Source organism: Chelonoidis abingdonii, chromosome 1, assembly GCF_003597395.2.
Source record: "Chelonoidis abingdonii isolate Lonesome George chromosome 1, CheloAbing_2.0, whole genome shotgun sequence".
Lineage (NCBI taxonomy): Eukaryota > Metazoa > Chordata > Testudines > Testudinidae > Chelonoidis > Chelonoidis abingdonii.
The window spans coordinates 228,447,692-228,469,467 of NC_133769.1; the positions used below are offsets into that span (position 1 = coordinate 228,447,692).

Consider the following 21,776-nt stretch of genomic DNA (forward strand, 5'->3'; position numbering starts at 1 on the left):
CCTAGAGAGATTAAAAAGAGAGAAAATAATTCAGTGAGATTCAGCTTGGAAAAATGCATGTAGATATATAGACAGAAAATACAGATATGGGAGGGAGAAACAGGAAATGTTGAGAGTTAGGTATTTGTGAAAAGTAAATTAAACATGATATCATATTGCACTATGGGAGTAAAATAGGCCAGTATCTTTGAGCTGTGTAACTTGAGATCCTGTTATGGAATAATAAGTTCCCATCAAAGGTCAGAGTGGAGGTGTATGTGTGCAGGGTGCAGTGATTGTATTTTACTCCAGCTCTGCCCACAGTCATAAAATGGTTCATAGCCTGAATTTAATCTAAAAAGGTAAAAGATGCTAAAAAAATTTTGAAAACAAATTAATCCAAAAATTGTATCATGTGTCCCATGTAATAAGAAACTAAACCTTTAAATAAATAAATCCCAAACTGCAGCAGATAAATTACATCCAGATTAATCTTTGTAGTTGGCTCAATTTTGGTACTGATTAAGGAATTCATCCTGGATTCTGTGGAAGAACTGTAGCAGTTTAGCATAATATCAGCAAAATCAAAAAATTTAGAGTAACAAGTGGAATGAATGTCTGGCTAGCCTTTATGTTTGGTGTGTCCCAACATGCAATCATAAGGCGCATGCTTTTTAAATGACAAAACGCAATCGTAACCACTCTCCTTTTAAGTGTATTCGTTTTTGTTGAGACATAACTATACAGTGAGAAGATTGTACCAGAGGGGCAGGTTTCCAAGGGAAAGCATGACCAGTAGGCAAGGCTCTATGAATAGCATTTTTAAAAGAATATTTAAATAAGGATAGAAATAAATCCTTGAAGTTATTTAAAATTATATTTTAAATTAGATTGGACATCTAGTTTTTTATGGTGCTGTGGATATTTCTGCTTAATTTTTGTTTATTCAGTATTTAAAATACTCTATGGTTAAATCATGCTTGTCTGGCTCTATGATTAAATGGTTGGTTCAGGTGCATCGTATACAGACATTAAAGAAGCAACTGATATTTGAAAGATTTAAATCTGAGTGGCAGGTCATACCAGATATTAAGATCCTGCATGACATGAAACCTGAGAGTATGCTGTGTTTTTATATATAAAAATAATAAAATGATTGTCCTTGATACAACTGAAATACTACTAGAAAGTTGATGTAAGCTCAATTTTGTTGCCATAATTTGACTATTGTTGTTAAATGGACAATATCTGGTAGTTTGGGTCCAAAATTTAACATAGCTGCCATACTAGATCAGATATATGAACCATTTAGTCCAATATAGTGTCTCCTGACAGTAGCCTCACACTGTAGTTTCAGAGGGAGGTGCAAGAAACCTTATAGGAGGTAGGTGCAAGGTAATCTTTCCTCCATGAAGGTTTCATGCTAATACCTAATAGTTACAGGTTGATTTAAACCATGAAACATAATGTTTTATCTCCCTTCCAATACTCTCTTTGTTAGCATTAATGATGAGAACTCTAGATATTCTAGTTATCCATGTGAATGTCCAGACTCTTTTTGAATCTTTGTAAGTCTTGGCTTTAATGAGTTCCATGCTCAAATTATGTATTTTGGTTAAAAAACAAACACACACAAAACGCTGACACCTTTTGATTTCATTAAATACCCCTATATTCTTGTATTATGAGATGGGAAGAACAGAAGCTCCTGATGTGTCTTCTCTATGCCACTCATTATTTTATATACTATTATCATTTTGCCTTTTATTAATCTCCTTTCTAAGGAAAACAGTCCCATTCTCTTCAATCTCTCTTCATAAGATTTTTTCCATGCCCTCAGTCATTTTTGTCATCTTCTGAACCCCTTCTAATTCTGTAATAATATCTTTTGAGATGGGGTAACCAGTGAACACAATATTGCAGATGAGGCTGTACCATTATAATATTTTCCAAAGTATTCCCTATCGCATTCCTTATGCATCCTTGTTTGCTCAATATGCAGCTGCAAAGGTCTTCACAGTGATGCCCAGGTCCCTTTCCTGAGTTGGCACAGTTAATTTAGAAACCTATCAGGTGTAGGAGTAGCTTAAATTTACCCCTTCAGTGTTGAGGAAGGGGTGGGAAGAGGCGGGACAGAGGCGAGGCTTCATGGAAGGGGTGGAGTGGGGGCAGGGCCGAGGGCAGCAGGGGGGAGGTGTCAGTAGTGCGGCCCTCGGGCCAATGTACTAGTCCTCATGTAGTCATTTGAGTTTGAGATCCCTTGACTAGATGGACCTTAGGTCTGACCCAGTATGGCCATTCTTATATCAGAGCACACACTTACTGAAAAATTGCTTGCTTTTTCATTTTAACCACATAATTATAAAATAAATCAATTGGCATATAAATATTGTATTTATTGTTCAGTGTGCAGTATCAACAAGTCATTGTTTTTATGAAATTTTAGGTTGTACTGACTTTGCCAGTGCTTTTTATCTAACTGGTTGTAAAACTAGACAAATATATACATATGTTGATGTATTCCTAGGAGGACCTCTGTATACCCCCTATAATTGTTTCAAAGATCAAAAAATTATTTCTCTTTGAAGAAAATAGTAGTCCTACCAAATTCAAAACTTTTTAAAGTATTAATGATTTATCATTAAAAAAAAGTATTAAAAATTATGTTGAATTTTCAGTTGATAAAAGAACTTAGCATCATTTTAAGCTCTGCCTACATGAAACAATTTCTGTAACACTTTTATATTTGTATTTATATTTACATGCATCTGGAAGATAGATTTATATATGAAAATAACATAATACATGTCATATGTTAAAAAATGCACCAGCTCCTGGCAGCTGTGCTTGAAACTATGGGAAAAGGATCACAATGCACAGGTATAGCAGCGGTGGGAAGGAGTGCTGCGTATGGAGGCACTGCACTGTTTTACATAACTAAGGCTGCTTAATGCACACACAGTCAACAGTTGTAGTTACAAACAGTTCCAACACCACTTAAATGTGTCACTTGCTTTTGAAATGGTGCATGTTTTTAGGGTAGATGAGCCTCTCATATTGATACATGCCACAATCAAGAAAGGATGAAGAGTAGTCATCCTTACGAACAAATCTAACACAGTTCTTAAGGTGCTGTTCAGTGCATTGGTATTACAGTAATTAGTACGCTAGAAATACATATGGCTGCTCTAGTGTCATAATGTCTGACTGGTAATGAGTCTGAAAAAAAATAGTAGTCTAATTTGCCAACCAGGGATCACCAAAGATCTGGTTGCCTCACTCCTGTTCCTCTTCTCCCCCCGGCTCCCCCATGTTCCCCCTCAAAGAGGGGTTGGTATAGGAGGCTGCTGTTCTGGATCTGTTCCAGCTGGTGGCTCTCTGCCCCACACCAGGGTAATCCTCAGTTGCGAAGATCTGGCTGCTTCACAGTCCACAGGGGCCATATTCTGGAGTGGTGCCTTATGTCTTTTCAGCTGTGGGAACTGAAATAAGTCTCTGCAACTTGGACTCTAGTTTAATGGGCAACACACTGCTGCAATTTCACTGACTTAATCCATCAGTTATGATCTTAGGCTAAAAAAGTACACTACAAATTAGCTTCATGTAAAAATTGTACGTTTCATTGCAATGATTGTTTTTAACATTGTTATACTACTATCTGTGCCATTTTTCTAGAATAATTATTATGCTGCAAAAACAAATGACATCTTTACTCACAGACCATTTGGAGGACATCTGGAAAATCCAAGACCCTTCAGAAGACCCTTTAAGGTATTGTTTGACTCTTGCCAAGTGTATGTGTTGCATAAGGTTTCATTTCAGGCTGTTGTGTTGTGATTTGGCATGTTGCCCTAAACAGAGATGTTAGTGGTGAGATTTTCAAAAATGGTCAGCATTGGCAGAACTTTGTTCCCATTGAAACAATGGGGGGTTCCCTTGACTTCAACAGGAAGGGAGTTGTATCAGAACTGAATGTTTGAAAATTCCACTCCTTTCCCTCCCCCTCCCCCCAGACCCTCCTGTAACAGCTGGAGTACTTTCATATTTTGAAAGACTAAGTTAGTAGAATTTGGACTCTCCCAGGTAGGTAAGAGAGCTGACTTTCTCAGGGTGTAATTTTAAATAACATTAAGGGAGAGGGCAAACAGAATAGCAAAACAGTAAGGTTGAAAGGAGAGTTGGGCAAGGAAGGAGGGAGTGGCAAGATCATGGGGCTAGTGTTGGACAATAGAAGAGAAAAAAATCTTAAAGTAAATTTTAGAATCAAAATTGCAGAAAAAAAATGGGAGATTACTAAAACATCTGGCCAATATATAGACTTGGAAAGACATTAGGGTTTTTAATCAGTAAATGTTGGTAAGCATTGATTTCACCATACACAGACACACACACACCACCAAAAATATTTCTATCCATAATAATAGACATTCACAGATAGGCAAAGTAAGACAAATGCTGCTTCAGAACTTGATTTAAGGATACTTACTTTGTATTTTTTAACATATGATGACAATTTTTGTGTTTCAACAGTTATAGAGCTTTAACTTTTTGAATCACCATCTACTGTCATTAAATATCTATTTCCTGACCTGCTCCATAACTTCCCACAACTGTGAAAATTTAAATAGCTAATGGAGAAGGGGAGCTTAAATAAACATTACTATCAGTCAACATTTATTTAAAAAAAAAAAAAATCAGATTCTGTCAAATCTGCCTATGAGGAAACACCTTACATGAATATATTCATTCCTAATTTCATTATATTTCATTATTTTCATTAAATTTACTGTTCCAATAAATTTTTTTGAAATTAAGCCTGGTGGAATATTGTAGTTGTCATAACGCTACATGGGAAATTCAGAGTATTTTCCATATTTAAGAGAGAACATCCTTTTTAGTTGCACTTCTACTGCATTTTTTTGCATTTTTCATGTAAAATTACCTTCAATCTATATGAAGACTCCCAAACAGTAATCCTTTTATGTTTTATATTTTCTCATTATTCTATCTGATAAGTATTGCTTTTAGGTTTTGTTTACAGGAACTAGGGTAGCTAGAGGGCAAGTGTGAAAAATCTGGATGGGGGTAGAGGGTAATAGGTACCTAAATAAGAAAAAGCCCCCAAAATTGGAACATCTGGTCACCCTAACAGAAACCCTAAGATGTAAGAGCGTCAGCAAAATCACCCAATTCTGGGGTGTTGCAGAGGCTTCCCAATGTGTCTTGACTGTAAAAGGCACCCTGGGGTCAAAATCAATTAAACGTAAAACAAAGATTACTTGTATCTCTTCCTTGCTGTTGTGAGTGGCGTGCTGTGCATGGCACCAATTAAGTCCATTCAAAATGGGAAAACGCTGATCAAATCTGATCAAACTCTTGTAGTTTTTCATTTAAAAGTGGCCTTGGTATAAGGCAGTTAGGTCACTGACTCATGGTCCAGAATATCCCTTTTCTCCATGAGCCACATGAATGGTGGAGATGTGATCACTGTTAATCCACCTCTTCTACAAAACACATTTCAGATATGCCACCGAATAATGCTTAATATTTTTACAAGGTTGCTGTGAGGATTTAAAAAAAAAAATAAAAAAATTTGTGTAAGGTAGGTATGCGTTATCCTTATTTTAAAGTTAGGGAAATTGAGAGAGAATTATTATGACCAAGTATATACAGGTAGTTGGCATCAAAGCCTAAATTCAAATTTCAGACTTCTCGATTCTTAACTATACTTAAAACAATGGAACCCTTAGATAGAACTGACTTTCAGGCTCTCCCATCCTGGGTAGTGGTGTCTTGCTCTGTAGCCTATTACTAAATGCACTTAGCCAGCCAGTCCCCTCAGATTAAAAGAAAAACAAACTTTCATCAAGATAAAGTTCATAGTGTTATAACATTAGCCTTTTTTTTTTAGGTATTACTTTAGTTAACAGGTTAAAGTCATCTTACCCTAAAATTACATTACATAGAATATTATTTTGAGATCCTTTGGTGTACACCTTACCATAATGGCACCTGTGTCAGCACCTCCTGTCTATTATCAGTGCAGGAGAAGTAGATAGTTCTGTTTATATCAGGCTGATCCCTGCCTGCCATATTAATCCTTCGGTCTGTTGGCGCTCGATGTAACTTAAAGCAGCCTGAAGTCTGGCTTAATTCATGTCAACTTGGAATTCTGTGTAGGATTGGGGGAATGTAAAGGTGAGATTTAAGCCACTGTTGCATTCATGGATGCAATTTGTGCTGTCCACCCCTGTGCTGCAGCCAATAATATCTTCCCTTGTGCTTCAGTCTAACTACAGGTAAACAACATATGCAGCAGCACTATGTTTTGCATGTGTGAAAAGTGAATGGTGAAAAGTGAATGGATTATGGCTGGTATGGGGAAAATTATATTGATTTATTGACTTAAAATTCCTAAACTAAAATTTCATCAACTTATTTTTTTGCATTGAATTTTCTCTTGTATTGCATATAATTTTTTCTTATGTTGTTGAAGGTAGATTGCATTCAGTATACCTGAGATGGTAGTTTGACTGCTTTCTAATGTTGTATCTTTATCAACAAAAAGATAAAACAAGGCAAATCTTTCCCTTGTGTATGAAACAAGTTCTGTTGAGTCACTAAATAAAGTATTTTGTTTTAGAATACTTCAAAACTGGTTGTCTGTGGTGTGTTAACTTCTATGTGAAAAGAGTAACACATTCTAGAGGAGCAGTTTTATAAAGGGACAGCCGTTTTTAGGTTTAAAAAGCTCTCCTTTGACTTAGTGATGCACAATGCACCCATGAGGGATGAGGGCAATCAGTAAACCCACTTGATATGTTTATCATTTAAATAAAATCATTATCCTGGAATCTGATGATTTTGTTAACTATTCATGTTCTACAGTCATGGTTGTATGGTGGGATAGCTTAGATGTTTATATTATTTGGTATATAGTCTCTGCTTTTAAAAATAAAATATTTTGACAAGCAACGTTACTTCATTTTTTAAGTGATGGTTTCAGACATAATGTTAGCAATCCTTGTAAAATAGTTTTACATTGATTATTACATGAAATTTAGAACCTTAGATTGTTTCATGTTTCAAACTGAAACATTTTAAGGTTTTCCAAATAACTTTGAGCAGTGGGGTAATTTTGTAGCAGAATCTGTTTAAATTGCATAAATTTGTCTTTGAAGAATATTAGTAATTTGGAGTAAGCTACACTTTAGTTTTGTGGAATTTGTTACTGAACATAGCTGTAGGTATGATGTAAACACATTACTATCTATCTTTGGTATTTCTAATGTGTCTGCCATCACAGTGCCTTGTTGCCAAATATATAATTACGCTTTTGGTTAGGTTTATCTACAATTGATTATATTCTTCATCAGTGTTGTCTTTTTGGGTTTTTTTCTCCACCTTTGTGTGGGTCAAATGATTGCCTTAGTTCAAACGTAGAACCTATGACAGCAGCAGCTCCACTCCCATTCCTTCCTCTTACTCTGTCTATCCGTTATTTGCTTATTTCCATAGAGAGAGACATGCAGGGGGATAGCCTTGGAACCATCTTCCTAACCACTCCTGCTAGGATGAAGACCAGAAGGTGTGGAAGGAGAGGGAAGCTCAGTAGCTTTCTCCCAAGCTGGAAACAGTAGTGATGGCTGCTGGAAAGCCTTGGGGCCTCCTCTCATGGTAGGAGGCAGATGCCTCCTGGTGGAAGAACTCCCCTGCTCAATGCAAGATACTTGCCAGTTGGGGCACAGGCTGCCTATTCACATAGTTTAGGGGGAATCTTGGTTTTTACCTTGCCAAGGTTCACGGGCTTAATTTAGAATTTCAAAAACATTTCAGTTTCCCCTATTGTGGCAATATATTTGCATAAAGGATGGTATTGTATTGTATTGTATCCTGAGAACAGTCAGGTTTGGACTTACCCTGATCTCCTGTGAGAATCTGAGCATTTGGCAGCTGTCTGCCAAGAGTCCTGTGCTTCCAACTCCAGTAAGCTTCACCATGTTCACTGACGTGTTCCATCTTTCTCAGTATATCATGGATGGATACAGTGTCTTTGAAATAGAAAAAGGCTTCTAGGAGTTCGTATAAATGAGCTCCTCCCTTGTGTAAGCCTTTTTTAGCTGCACATTGCAAGTTTACTGAAAAACTGGTACAAAATATATTGCATACATGAAGCACGTGATTCCCCCCCCCTCCCCCCAACTCTTGTCAGATTGATACCAAATGTTACCAGAAAACTCAAAAGTACTTTTCACTGAGGGCTATTTTCATGACAAATTTCATCTTCTTCTAGCAGTTAAAGTTGTTCATGAAAGGTTACAAGACTTCTACATGGGGAAGGTTTCTGCTCTCCGTCTTGCATTTCCCTTGTATTCAAAAGCAGATTTAACAATTTTTTATTAAAACTCCTAAAAAAAAACCAAAAAAAAAAACCAACCTTCTGGCAAGACCAAGTTTGAAAACTTCAAACAAAATGTTCAAAAACAATCTGAGAAACTATAATAAATGAGGTTGGAATTTTTTATATTAATAATCTTATACTGCACCCTTTTGTGTGGCATCCGAGTGCCTGAGAATAGAAAACTTAACACAAACATTGCTGCTCCCACTACATATTTTGTCTGTCCACTCTAGTATTTATAGTGCCATCATCTTCACCACCATCTTCATTGGCCTTCACCCTTAGTTCTACTTCAGTGAGTTTACAGTAGTCCAATATAGAGGTGAAGGAAGCATAACTCTGTGGCTAGGTGTTCTTCCTATGGTTTTAAAGACTGAAATAATTCTAGGTAAATTTGACATCTTACATTCAACAGGTGAACCAGAGACAGCTCTTGGATGCAATCCTGCCTCCTTTGAAGTCAGTGGGTTGCCACTCAGTTAAGCAGCCCAGGATTTTACTCTTAAAGTTTACTTATTAGAACAGCTGTTTATATAGAGAGATACAAGCTCCTTTTTGGGTTGTGAGTGAGTATCTCCCCTTCCACCTCATTTATTGCCCAAATTATACAACCTCTTCAGTACTCATAATTTTGATATCAAAACCTGTTCTATGAAGATAACTTCAGCTACTTTGGACTGTTGCCCATTATGTGCCACACTGCAGTTCTGTGATATGAATAGTGAGTAGGGGTCTGGGAAGAATTAAATAGGAGGCAAAGAGGCATATGCATTTATAAATGAATAACACTTCAGTACTGTAAGTTTTTGTGTGTGTATAATTGTGTAATTGTAACTTTAAAATAGTTGAATACAATAAAATACAAAAGGCCTTTTTGACCAGAGTTCCGAAATTCCATCATTTTGTCCATTTTTTCTTTTTTTCCCTCTACAGAACAACTTTACAGATGGTCGATTGCAACACAGTTATAAATCAGGCTTAGTACAGAAGGGTTTATATATTCAGGCTAAGTACCAGTGGCTACGTTCTGCTGGTGTAAGGGGATTTACCACTTATAAATTCAGAGAAGGATTTTTGAGGAAAGAAAAGGTGAGTTGGATTAAAATTAATTTTCCCTAAACTTTTTTTTGATTATATAAAATGTGAGTATCCAAATGATTCACTCCTATTTCAGAATCCACTTGGAGTTTTGTCTAGCTTGTATGGATATTCTTAGGAGTACTAAATTGACATTCTTCCCCTCCTCCCCCTACTCCAAGAAACTTGATAACTGAGGGCAGGTCTACATTATGGGGGTAAGTTGACCTAAGTTACGCAACTCCAGCCACGTGAATGACATAGCTGGAGCCTACATATCTCTTAGGTCGACTTACTGCAGTGCCTACACCATGCTGGGTCGATGGGACAAACTATTCTGTCGACTTACCCTGTGTTTCTCGTTCTGGTGGAATACTGGAGTTGATGGGAGAGTGATCTGTGATTGATTTTAGCGGGCCTTCACTAGACCCGCTAAATCGAGAACACCCCCCCCCCCCCCCCACCAGTGGATTGATCACTGCAGCATCGATGCACGATAAGTGTAGACATGTCCTGAGACTTTTGTCAGCTATAGCCTCTGACGTTCCCTCTCTTCTGAGGTCTCAGTTTGGGCAATCCTTCCTGCAGCTCAACTAAGCTGATTTTCCATCTATAAGTGGGAAACTGGTCAAAGACTGTTTTGTGTGTCCTTTCAAACAATTGGTTAACTAAATTCTGTTGTATGAATATGTGCTCCTTTTCAGTACATTACCTAAGGATCCAAGCCAGATATTCACCTTATAAACCATCTAAGTCATACATGTTGGAGTGCTATATTTACAATGCATGTTCACGTTTACATCCTTAGTTGCACTGAGATATATTACAGGCAATCCTTGTGCATAAAAGGCAGACTGAACCCCCACCCCCACTGCTAGAAGCTGGGACTGGATGATGAAGTGAATCACTCAAAAAATTGCCCTGTTCTGTTCACTATCTCCGATGCATCTGGCACCAGCCACTGTTGGAAGACAGGATACTAGGCTAGATGGACCATTGGTCTGACCCAGTATGGCCATTCTCATGTCCTTAAATTGGGCATCTAAAATATTTTCCTGATGGTTTATAAGCTTGCTTAATTGTGCAACTTCTGTTTTTAAAATACTCAAATGACTGGTAGCACTCTGCAAAGTCATGTTACAGCAGTAGTAATTCATGAAGAATTTTTGGGGTACCCTGAACTGGTAGGATCTCCCATCTGTATTAGTGTAACATTGACAGGGCACAGTCTAACACAATTAGGAGTATCCATGTTGTAATAACTTCATAGGGTGCACAGGACAACACTGTTGAAGCACCTGATGGAGTATCATGTTACAGTTTATAGAATCATGTCAGGAGTCATGAGTATTGTAAGGCTCAGTAACAAATAGGGTACCTCAATATTATTATAGCATCCTAAAGTCCTTATTTGAATTGTCTCAGCATAATCTAAAATTTATCTTCCTTTCTTGTATCAGAGGGGTAGCCGTGTTAGTCTGGATGTGTAAAAGCAGTAAAGAGTCCTGTGGCACCTTATAGACTAACAGATGTTTTGGAGCATAAGCTTTCGTGGGTGAATGTCATGCATCCATGTTATGCATCTGACGAAGTGGGTATTCACCCACGAAAGCTCATGCTCCAAAACGTCTGTTAGTCTATAAGGTGCCACAGGATTCTCTGCTGCTTTTATAGATTCAGACTAACATGGCTACCCCTCTGATACTTGTTTTGGGCATGGTTAGACTAGTGATGTAAATAAAATCTGAGAACGCTGCAAAGGCCATGTACTACTACTCTGAGGAAAGGGCGTGCTTCTCACATCGTTGAACAATGACAGTCCTGACCATTCCTTTCTAAAACTTCTGATAAATACCCATGCTTGCTAGATGGAAAAAGAAAATGACTGAAAGATCAATTTTCAGACTATAGAATCATTCGGAATTATAAACTTGTATTATAATACAAATGTACAATTGCTTCACTATAATCAGCAAACAGATGTCACTGCCATGTAAATTTCCTATTGCTATTTTATAATTCGATACTAGAGATTCTTGTTTAAAATTCATTAAAATAATCTTAAAATCTGGCTGCCAAAGATTACAGCATGAATTGTTGATCAGTATAATTAGGCTTTGTTAAAATATTAATTGTATAACCAATAAAGAAATCTAATACCTCCCAGTTAAAGTAAAATAAATCCTGTATTAAAATGTATGATGCAGCCTTTTTTCCAGTGTGCGACTAGCAGTTTAGAAAGCCTCATCATGGCAATATGTTCTTACATTTCAGTAATTCATGTATTTCTGCCCACATACTAAACTTGTGGGCAGTTGATATTTGTTGAAATGGGTTACAATTGGTATGATTTATATGGATTCTTTAAAAAGCGCTAATATGTCGTGTTTCAATTCTTTTTAAAAAAATCAACTTTCAGCAAGAATGTCCTCACTTAAATTATACTTTGATGTTCAAAGTAAACAATTTAATTTTTTTAATCTAAACTATTTTTCCAAAATTTTCTACGTGAAACAGAATTCCCAGTCACATTTTATAATAAATGACTTTAATAAACAGTTTGTTTTCAAGTCTAGCAAGTTAAGAAGTTACTTAAAAGATAAGCACATTAGAGATTGTTATAAACATGTATGAACCCTTTATAAACTACAATTGTGCCATTAATATAAAGGAGAATCAAATTCTGTGTCAGCCAAAACTCATCTTAAATATTAATCTACACATTCAAAACTATAAAATGACTGTTTATTCACCAGGCTAGTCAAAGTATTTTTAGTACATAGTGTGTTAACAAACTTTGATTTACTAGAACAGGTACTTTGCTTCTTTCTAATTAGTGTATTAAAACTGCTACTTTTGCATGACCCATGTGCCTTCTAAGGTGTAAAGTGCAAACTCCCTGCCTGCACTGGTGTGCAGTTATTCACACAAGTGGTCCAACTGATACTATTGGAGTTTCTTGAGTAACTTCTCATCGATATGATGAAGGGGTTCATAACACAGTTGCCAACTTTTATGTGATAAATAAGCACCTGACTTTCACAATAAGCCAAAAATCAAGCTAATCCCATTTCAAAACAAGGCCAAAACAAGCCAATCCCTAAGAATTCCACCACTTAATGTGACTAGATCCCCCTGGTGTGCAGTCTGGAACTGTGGTGGGCCTGCTCTGCACCCCTCTCTCCCCCTGCCCCTGCATGCCGGGAGCCAATAAAAAAAAAAACGTAGTAACAAGCGACAAGCCAAAAACTACCCAACAATCAACTCACAAGCCAATTAAGCCAAAAACAAGCCGAATTTCTGTTTTTTTTTGTGTGTCCCCCCCCCCCCCCAATGGGTTTGGCATGTCTGGTTCACAACCTAGCTATGAGTGAATAAAAGAACAGATTTAAGTGTTTGTACTCTAATGTACTAGTATTTTTTCTGCTCCCAAAGTTTGACTGTTTAGTGTATATTTACATTATTTGGCAAGAATTTTCAAACTTGGTAAGCACTTAAACGTAAATAAATAAGTTCCCTGCTTTTCAGAGATGCTGAGCTTCTGCTGACTTGGAAAAGTTGGCATACATTGTATGATTTACTTTAGCCTTGCAAAATTGACATGAAAGTATACCAGTCCAGGCACAATTCATACTCACCTACTCTTTGCTATGATACTAAATGACTAAAAAACCCTACAGTATTACCTGTTTAAAATATTTTGTCCTTGGCAAGTAAAATTTTGCAAAGCTGATTACTTATTCTTTATAGCAGCATGGCTGCTTTAGTAAGAAGTCTTCTGCATTATTGCATACCAATATTTTTATTAAAATAATAAAAATATGAGCCAATAGAGGTTTTTTCCACTGTTGTGACCTAGAAGTAACAATTTTTTCCTCTTAATAGGAACAGTCAGGCATTGCCACAGAAACCTGAACTGTGATAAGTGGAGACATACAATAACACGGCAAGGGAGCATCGGTTTGTTTTTTGACAACTTTGTCAGGAATTAAAATGGGAGAAATGAACTAACACTGTAACTGTCTCGATAAAATAACTATTTTTTCAGTAGTAGCATGCTGCAGAACTTTTTTAGGGTTTTAATAATTGCTTTTAAATTACAGTATTCAATTGAAAAGTTTTAGTAATGGTACCTTTTGGTTCTTTTTGCAAACAAGTCCCAAAAAAGAAAAATTGAAGGGAGTCTTATTTATTGAATACTTTTTCTCTAAGCATGATTTTATGAGTAGAACTTGAGTTGTTATACTCAGAGGTTTATATGTTGAAATGTTTATTGCTTACATAAAAAAAAAAAAAAAAAGGGGGGGGGGGGGGAAGAAGTGCCTGAATTGTTCAGTGATAGCATATTAGCTCAGGACTCTCCAAACAATGATTTCTTAGGTTGTGCAATAGAGTTTACAGCTCTTTTGAGTCATTTCCCTAGAATAATCTTTTGTATTTATTTTTGCCTTATATTTAGTTGGGATTTTGACTTAAATATATATATATAAATTTGTAAATAAATTGTTAGAAAAATTGTAACAATTTCCAACATTTTCTAAAAATGTGTAATAATGGGTAGATATGTCATCTGTTACATAGCAGTAACTTATAACTGCACTGAGATGCTTGGGTTAGTTAGAGGACTGGTTGACCTGTATGCAGAAATATTCTGACTCGTCACTTTTTTCCATATATATCATTTCTTGATTAAGCAACACATTGTCTTATCTTTTGCTACAAGTAACCTAGGGACTTACTTGATTCTAAAAGTGGGCTTAAAGATATGTAAAAAATTAGATAAGAGGAGCATATTCTCTAACAAAACTGTTTATAACAAACTATTTAAGGCAAAAAGCTTGTAATTTTTTTATTAAAATCCCAATCGTTCTCCGGTTTACCACCCCTCAATATCGTTATGCTTTATGCAAAAATCAAGCAGGCTGATGTACATAATATAATGCTCAGGCCTAAAGCAATACTGTATTGTGTTCATTTCCCATTTATAGTTTGAGCCTTAATATAGATATGATGGGGTTGTTTGTGTTAAAAGATTTGTTTCAGACTTCTTAATACACTACGCTAAAGGTATATAACAAGTAACTTTTCCAGGGAAAACTTCCTAATTAATTTTAAGAAAGTTATTGTCATCCAATCTTGTGCATTTTAGTAATCTCCAATGTGATAGTAGCCATAAAAGTACACATTAGAATCTCATTTATGGAATGTATTCAGAAAACTGGCCCATTCAATAGGCATGTGAAAATACAAAGGAAAACACTCAATTTTTGGGAAGATCAAGCTATAAGCAATATATACTGCATGATTTTCCAGAGTACCTTTAATAATAGGAGTATTTGACTTATTGAAACTCCTAAGCTGTGGTTCAAGGGACTATAAAATTTTAATACACTGAAATTTGCCTAAAAACTTTGACATACACTTTGGTACACAGGTTAGTCCTCATGTAGAATAATATTCAGTACTTACTAGTATAACTGTGATTCAACAACAGAGAGACATGTCGTCTTCTGTGAATGTTTCCAAAAGCTAAGTACAGGACTTAGGTGGTAATGTACATACACTGCTCTGTTCAAAAATTAAACTAGTTTTTTCAGGAACTTATGGTGTGCATAAGCCAAACAGAAAGTTGTGTTAGAAGAAAGGTTTTCTTTTTCAAATCAATACAGCTAACAATTTACAGGTAGCAGTAAATATTTTAAATATTAGACTGCATAAAGTGACCCTGTCCAAATCTAGGCCCAGTTTGTGCTCAAACTGAATGCTGTTTCTGAATGCGGAGAAATGTCTTTAAACAACCGTACACACAATAGAATGTAAAGTGTTGAACTGCGTTGCTTTATGGGGCAATACACTTTTGTACTATTTCTGAAACATTTTCATTGTTTTCACAAAAGTCCTGCCAAAGAATTACATTTTGAGCCAAGTAGGAAAAGATGGGTACATGAGACAACTCCTCCATATCTGATCAGGGAATTTGATACCATTGTGTGGGACTATACAGTATTGGTGTAGTCAGAGATCAAAGTTAATAATTTTATGCAAAAATTCCAACATTAGACGTATGAATGACTTCCCCAACTGACTAGTATGTTTTGCTGATTCTACCTATGACAATGGGCAGCTTTAATTTCTTTTGTACTTCAGTTATATCTTGTTCTGTGCATGATTTTAAAAGGCTGATGGTAACACATTGCAAATGGCGCACATTTTAGACTGTAGCCATTGTAATTTTATAAACTTTTCTAATGGGGAGTGTCAAACACTACTCATTCAGTCATTTGTACTTTGATGTGCTTTTCTTAAGAGCTCACCACTTGAACAAATTATTTTTTACTAATTATTTTGCAATGCTAATTCAAGATTCCTCGACTGCATTAATTTAATAAATTGGGTGTATAGCTATTTTAGCTTACAGGAATTTACTTGAATTTGAGGTCTTTCTAAAACAGCCTGAGTTACTACTGCATGCTGTTATCCAGCATGACATCTACATTGAAGAGCAGCTGCTGTCCTGCTAATTGGGGGAATGTTGTAGAGATGACTCCCTCCACATTGTGCAAAGACTTCATTACATATTGTGTGATAGCCTATCTTTATACACAAATGTACACACACACACAATTGCACACGCACACTTAACTGATTTCCGTGTTAGATGAATACTATACAGTGATGTACCTGCTGAGAATAATAGACTGAAATACCAAAAGGCAGCCCAGAAATAGAGGAAGGAGGAAGTTAGTGAGAGTTATAAGAAAAATGAGATCATAACATTATTCTGTGCCTTTCTGTAATGTACTGCATTAAGGAAAATAACCTCTTGGCTGTACAAAAACAAAATGTCATTTTCAAAATCAGTTTGATGGAAATGTGGGCAGGAGACATTTGTGGATTACAGTAGCCACTTTGTTTCTCTATGCAAGTAATTCTCAGCCTCCATATTGTAGCTTAACTAAAAGGAGGCATAGGTATGTCCTTTTATTGGCAAAACCAATTGACACTAGTATTGTGAAGTGTTAGCTGTTGAATATGTAATTGTCTGACAGCCATTCTTTTTAGTTTTCTTTTTTAAATTGGTGTAGATCTTTATTGTTAAATTGCTTTCAGTCATCTCAAAATGACTGTACTAGAATGATGCTTGTCATATTCCCAATAGCATTTTATAAATTTTATTAATTGAAATGTTTAAATTATTCTTCACCACTATCCAAAACTGCAGTGGTTTAATACGATCAAAGTTCCATTTTTAAGTGTGTAATTGCTTTGACATATACATCTGATATTGCATGGCTAGAACCCTAATTTAATCTTTCGGGGTTTTTTTGCTTTGATCAGACTCGCAAAGTTAAGAAAAGTGTGGGAGTTACTGGAAAACTAGAGAGCTAACACACTAGTAGAGCTCTGCCTTACCCTCTTTGGTTTGCTTAATTTTTAACAACTTTTTCAAAATTCAACAATTTACCTTAGGACTTGCTTATATCCAGGTTTTGAGACAAGAAGATTACCTCAGTGCAGATGACTGATTTCTTTGGGGATCCACCTGAAGGCCCAGTCTGGACACTAACTCACTATACCTAGGTGCCATCCTCTCTTCCACGGCATCTGGATGAAACAGACATTCAGCTTCCGATGTCTGAGCTTAGAGTTGCACAGATAAACAAAAGGTTGAAGGTCTGTAAAACTTAATAGAAAAGGAAGGCATTTCAGTCCATGGAAAAATGCATCTCCATCTTGACTCAGACATGATGGGCAGAGTGAGAGGGGCTTCAGTGAAGTGATTAAGATATTGGTGCTAAGTGATAAGGAGGACTTGGAAAATACACATGGCTTTTCATTATTCACCTCAGAGGAGGGATAGAGCATACAATCCTTACTAAACTTTGCTTTACCTGCTGGAAGAATCTGCTTTCCCAAGGTCTTTAGAAACAGGACACACAGTTTGCCTCTTGTTTAAACTGCTATTAGTGCCACCCTTGCCAAGTTGTCTATATTTCTTGGTTAAAGAGAAAATCTTAAAATTTGTACACCACAGCAAAAATCTGCAAAAACTTAGTGCCTAGATATATGCACAGATCTCTTGCCTATGTCATGACTTTATTCCACTGGTGCAGGTTAGGAAGATACTTGGTGCTTCAGCATCCCTGCAAAGAAATGTACCATAAATATAATTTTAAAATAGCAACTGCAAGCAACTATGAATGCTTACCTACAACCCTCTAACTCTTCATTAGACTTCCAAGAGTCAGTTAAATGTTGACCACTGTCCTATCTCAGTCTTGGCTAACAGAAAATTTCAGTGATAAGGAGTTGATATAACTACTCTTATAACAAAGTCCTTGGCCTGTTTCTTGAGTAAATACTTAGGCATGTGATTTAGCACAGCCTTGTGCCTCCCTACTTTCTTCATATACTTCCCCCTCTACACACTATACTAGCTGTTGCTCTGAATCTTGTCTGAGTCATTTAAATCTCATAGTCTTGAAATGTTGGTGTAATATTCTGTAAATAATTTAGTTGCTAATCTTATTTTGTGACTGGTTTCTTTTTCTCGTGACTGTTTTTATTCTAGTTAATGAGTTTGGTTAAAGGCCCTCCCAGTGAGTTGCTGATTAAGTAAACAGACCTTGGAACAACAAAAGCTTCTTTCCTTTGTTTAGATATTATCAACAATTTTCCATCCAGCAGGGATGTGGCTAGCTGTACATTGTTAAGAAATACATTTAAAGTAGACCCCATCTATACTGCAATTCCTCTCCATTAAACCTTTTAAAGTGTTTTTTTAAGTTTAACATGATTGTTTCTGTTGGTGTGGATGAGGAATAGTATTTTTTTTTTAAATCTTCACTATTAAGAGTAAAACTGTCTAAAGTGTGACTTAGTCTCCCAATTCACTATAATTACTGTTTAATAGTTTCCTGATCAACAACCTATATATTGACATTCAAGTATGCTTATGTTTGACTATGTACAGATAGAATGTTCCTACAAACTCTAAATAGATGTTGTAACAAATTTAATGTTTTAGAATTGCAAATTGTTTTAATGAGTTGTTTTAGCAGAAGGAATTGATATCATGTGTAGTTATTGAACTAGTGTCCAGTTTTCCTTAGAAAAAATTCTGTAGATTCTTTCTGCAAAAATGTAGTCCATAAAAATATTTGTGTACTGCATTGCTTTTTTCACCTCAAGGCTTCATCCATTGCTCTTTTGTGAATATAAAGCTTTAATCTAGTTATAATTTTGGGTACGTTTCCTTTCTGGTGAATAGAATCAATACTACCCCCTATTTAATATTTCTTGTCTTTATAGTGCCCATAAATGTTCTTGAATTCTTAGAATGATAATGTTTGTGTATTATGATGATGGATACAGTAGAAAACTCTAGGATAGGTTCTGAATATATCACTTATTCCATTCAAGAGATGTAGTTCCGTATTCTTTGTGCTGAAAATCCTAGTTATTTCTACACCACATATGGGGAGGGCGTGCATTTGCGGTGTGTGTGTACATTTCCGCTGAATGTTTAAAATTGCTGTAACAAACTCAAGCCCATCTATGCTAGTTTACACAAGTCACTACAGTTTTTAAAACCTCGATTTTTAACAAAATGGAAAGTAGTGTAATAAGTGACCTTAGAATCTAGGGATAGGGCTAAAGGATAGACTATTTTCAATTGCAGTCAGAAAGTCACAACTTTCTATATTACTTTTGTCCTCTATAGCATCTTTAGACTTAACAGAATCATATCTAAGTTCAGATTTGCAGCGTTCCAGTTTCTAAAATGTAAGAAATCATCTTGAGAAAAGTGAGTACTCTGCACTCCAGTAGTCTGACAAGGGTGTGTGTGTGTGTGTTTTGTGATGCCATCCTTTTATATAACACTAAAATGTAAAAAAGTAACACTGCCCAGAGTTTAGGCTCTGAAAGGCCCTTAAGAGGCATGTCTATTCTCTCTCTTGAAACTCAGAAGTCAAAAATTTAATGTTTGTCTTTTTCTAACCAGTTGCCAAGAAAGTTCATTCTTTCTCTAAAATTGCAAAGATCCAAATTAATATTTGTGAATCACAGTCTTTCTATTTATGATCCCCATTAGACTCTAATAATCATCCTTGAAGGGATGGAACAGTGAAGCAAAGCTCGGGTCTGGAGTAGACTTTTTTAATGATGCATTTAGTGTAATAGAGGCAAATAGATCGCTTCCATTCCTCAGGCCCAGTTTTAGATCTGAAAGTTGTCTGGGATTTTCAAAAATGCCTAAGTGACTGAAGAGCACAAGTCACCCTAAAAATCAACAAGAACAATTATGTGCTTTTGAAAATTGCATCCTACATACGGCTGAGTTTTTGTTTCCTGAGAAAATACATCAGTCAAAAAATCATTTTCATCTAAAATACACAATCCCATTCCATACATCAGGGAAATTTTGTGCATTTTAACAAATACTTTCATTTTTCTAAGCAAACACTGCAATTGTGAAGATTAATTTTCTTTTCCAAATACTTTTTCTTTTTTAAACATATCCTTATCTCTAATTTATTATTCAATAATATATTTATTAAGTGTATATCATTCCTTTGGCAAAGTAAAGGGCATAGAAAGCTATTTTGGGATATTATGATACCATCTTGAGGCCTTAACCATATCGGGTCCTTCTTGTAATAGGCACTGCATGAACATACAAATAATGATGCTTCCTGCCAGAAAGAGCTTACATTATAGAAAAATGAGGTTTTTTCACTTTCCATAATGGGAGTGTATTATCTTCATGCTTTAATTCTTGGGAAACTGGCTAATTCAAATACAGTAATTATTTTAGAGTGATTTTCTTCAAGTTGGACAGAAGCTACTAGAGTGTGCTGTGACAGAAGGCAAGTGGTCTTTTGATTCAGAGAGCCTAGCTGGGAATTATACATAGGAGTAAGCCAGTTTGTGAAAACTGGAAGATACTGTGGCATCTATCTCCCTGCAAGCCCTGATCCATTCCTGTAGAAACTGCTAAAGAAATGCTCCTCTTTCTACACTACAGCCAGGATCGATGCTCTCATATTGATCCACCAGCGGTCGATTTAGCAGGTTTAGTGAAGACCTGCCAAATCAACAGCAGATAGCTTACTCTTCTCGTCAGGGGTAGAGTATAGGGGTCGACTAGAGAGCAAAGTCGACGGGAGAGTTTCTCCTCTTGACCCCCCCCCCCCACAGTGTAGACCCTGTGGTAACTCAACCTAAGGTATGTCAACTCCAGCTATGTGAATAACGTAGCTGGAGTTGCGTAGCATAGGTCGACTCACCGCAGTAGTGTAGACATAGCTGAATAAATCAGGTATATCAATTACTCCAGTACACCTTAAGCTCCTTAGAACCACAACTGGAGCAATTAACATTCTACAACAGAATCATCCTCATTTTTACCAAAACTAGTTCCATCAATTCTAAATATAGATTGGCACATTATTTACTTATGATCCTGGACTCTTCTTAAATGGAGGCAGATGGGTTGAATCAGAATAGACAATTGCTGAAATTGTAGTGCTGGAAAGGTATTTCCACACTTTCTGGTAATCCCACAGATTTAAAGAATATAGGAAAGCCATTATAAAAGGAGTGTTTGGTTATTTTAAAAAGACCTTAAACCTCAATTCATATTGTGGAAATGTGATGAATTTAGTACATGAGACAGATGTAAACTGGACCTTGTGCAGACTTTGTATGGTTGCATTTGTAAATAAAGAGCCAGGCTGTGATGTGTTAGAGAATCGTCCACTTCCTGACTGTGGAAGAATGGCTACAAGAAATTTTCCAATGCCATTGCCTGGGGTGAACAGTGAAACAATAGAATGTGTTTCAGTTTGCATCTCTACTCTGCTTTTGATGGAATTATATTAATGGACAAGTTTGGCTTGATTCTTCTTTTCAGTACATTTTTATTCTCTCCCTATTGAGTGTTGGATTTGTTTTACTATTTTCCTTACAGATATGTTTAATAAAAACAAAGAAATCATGTAACATTATAAGCCATTCTGTGCACTTTTTTCTTTTTCTGGACATGTAATATTTTTTTCAAAAAGTAAAATTCCAATACTTTAAACTAGAGAAGAAATACAGTCAAGTCTAAGCTGGTTCAGTTTAAACTATTTGAGCATATGGAATCACTCTTCTACAAACATTGCTTTATAGCCGAACAAAAGCTAGTTCTAATAGACATACTGTATTACTAAAAAAATAAACCTAGGTACACCTCTACCTCGATATAACGCTGTCCTTGGAATCCAAAAAAGCTTACCGCGTTATAGGTGAAACCATGTTATATTGAACTTGC

The 21,776-nt window shown here is 36.1% G+C and overlaps 1 protein-coding gene across 7 annotated transcripts in view; it reads left to right on the top strand.

The window, feature by feature from the left end:
- Window positions 1–21,776, top strand: part of BCLAF3 (BCLAF1 and THRAP3 family member 3) — a 103,255-nt gene that overhangs the window by 36,586 nt on the left and 44,893 nt on the right. For 3 of the 7 annotated variants that reach the window (XM_032777977.2, XM_032777979.2, XM_032777980.2), the window contains 3 exons: window positions 3,655–3,750; window positions 9,314–9,469; window positions 16,945–21,471. In XM_032777977.2, coding sequence (XP_032633868.1) covers window positions 3,655–3,750; window positions 9,314–9,469; window positions 16,945–16,983 — 291 coding nt within the window. In that variant the 3' untranslated portion in view covers window positions 16,984–21,471. Of the gene's footprint in view, window positions 1–3,654; window positions 3,751–7,497; window positions 8,412–9,313; window positions 9,470–13,342; window positions 13,579–16,944; window positions 21,472–21,776 lie in introns of those variants that run through there. The other 4 variants (XM_032777982.2, XM_032777986.2, XM_032777985.2 and 1 more) reach the window with 4 other exon arrangements.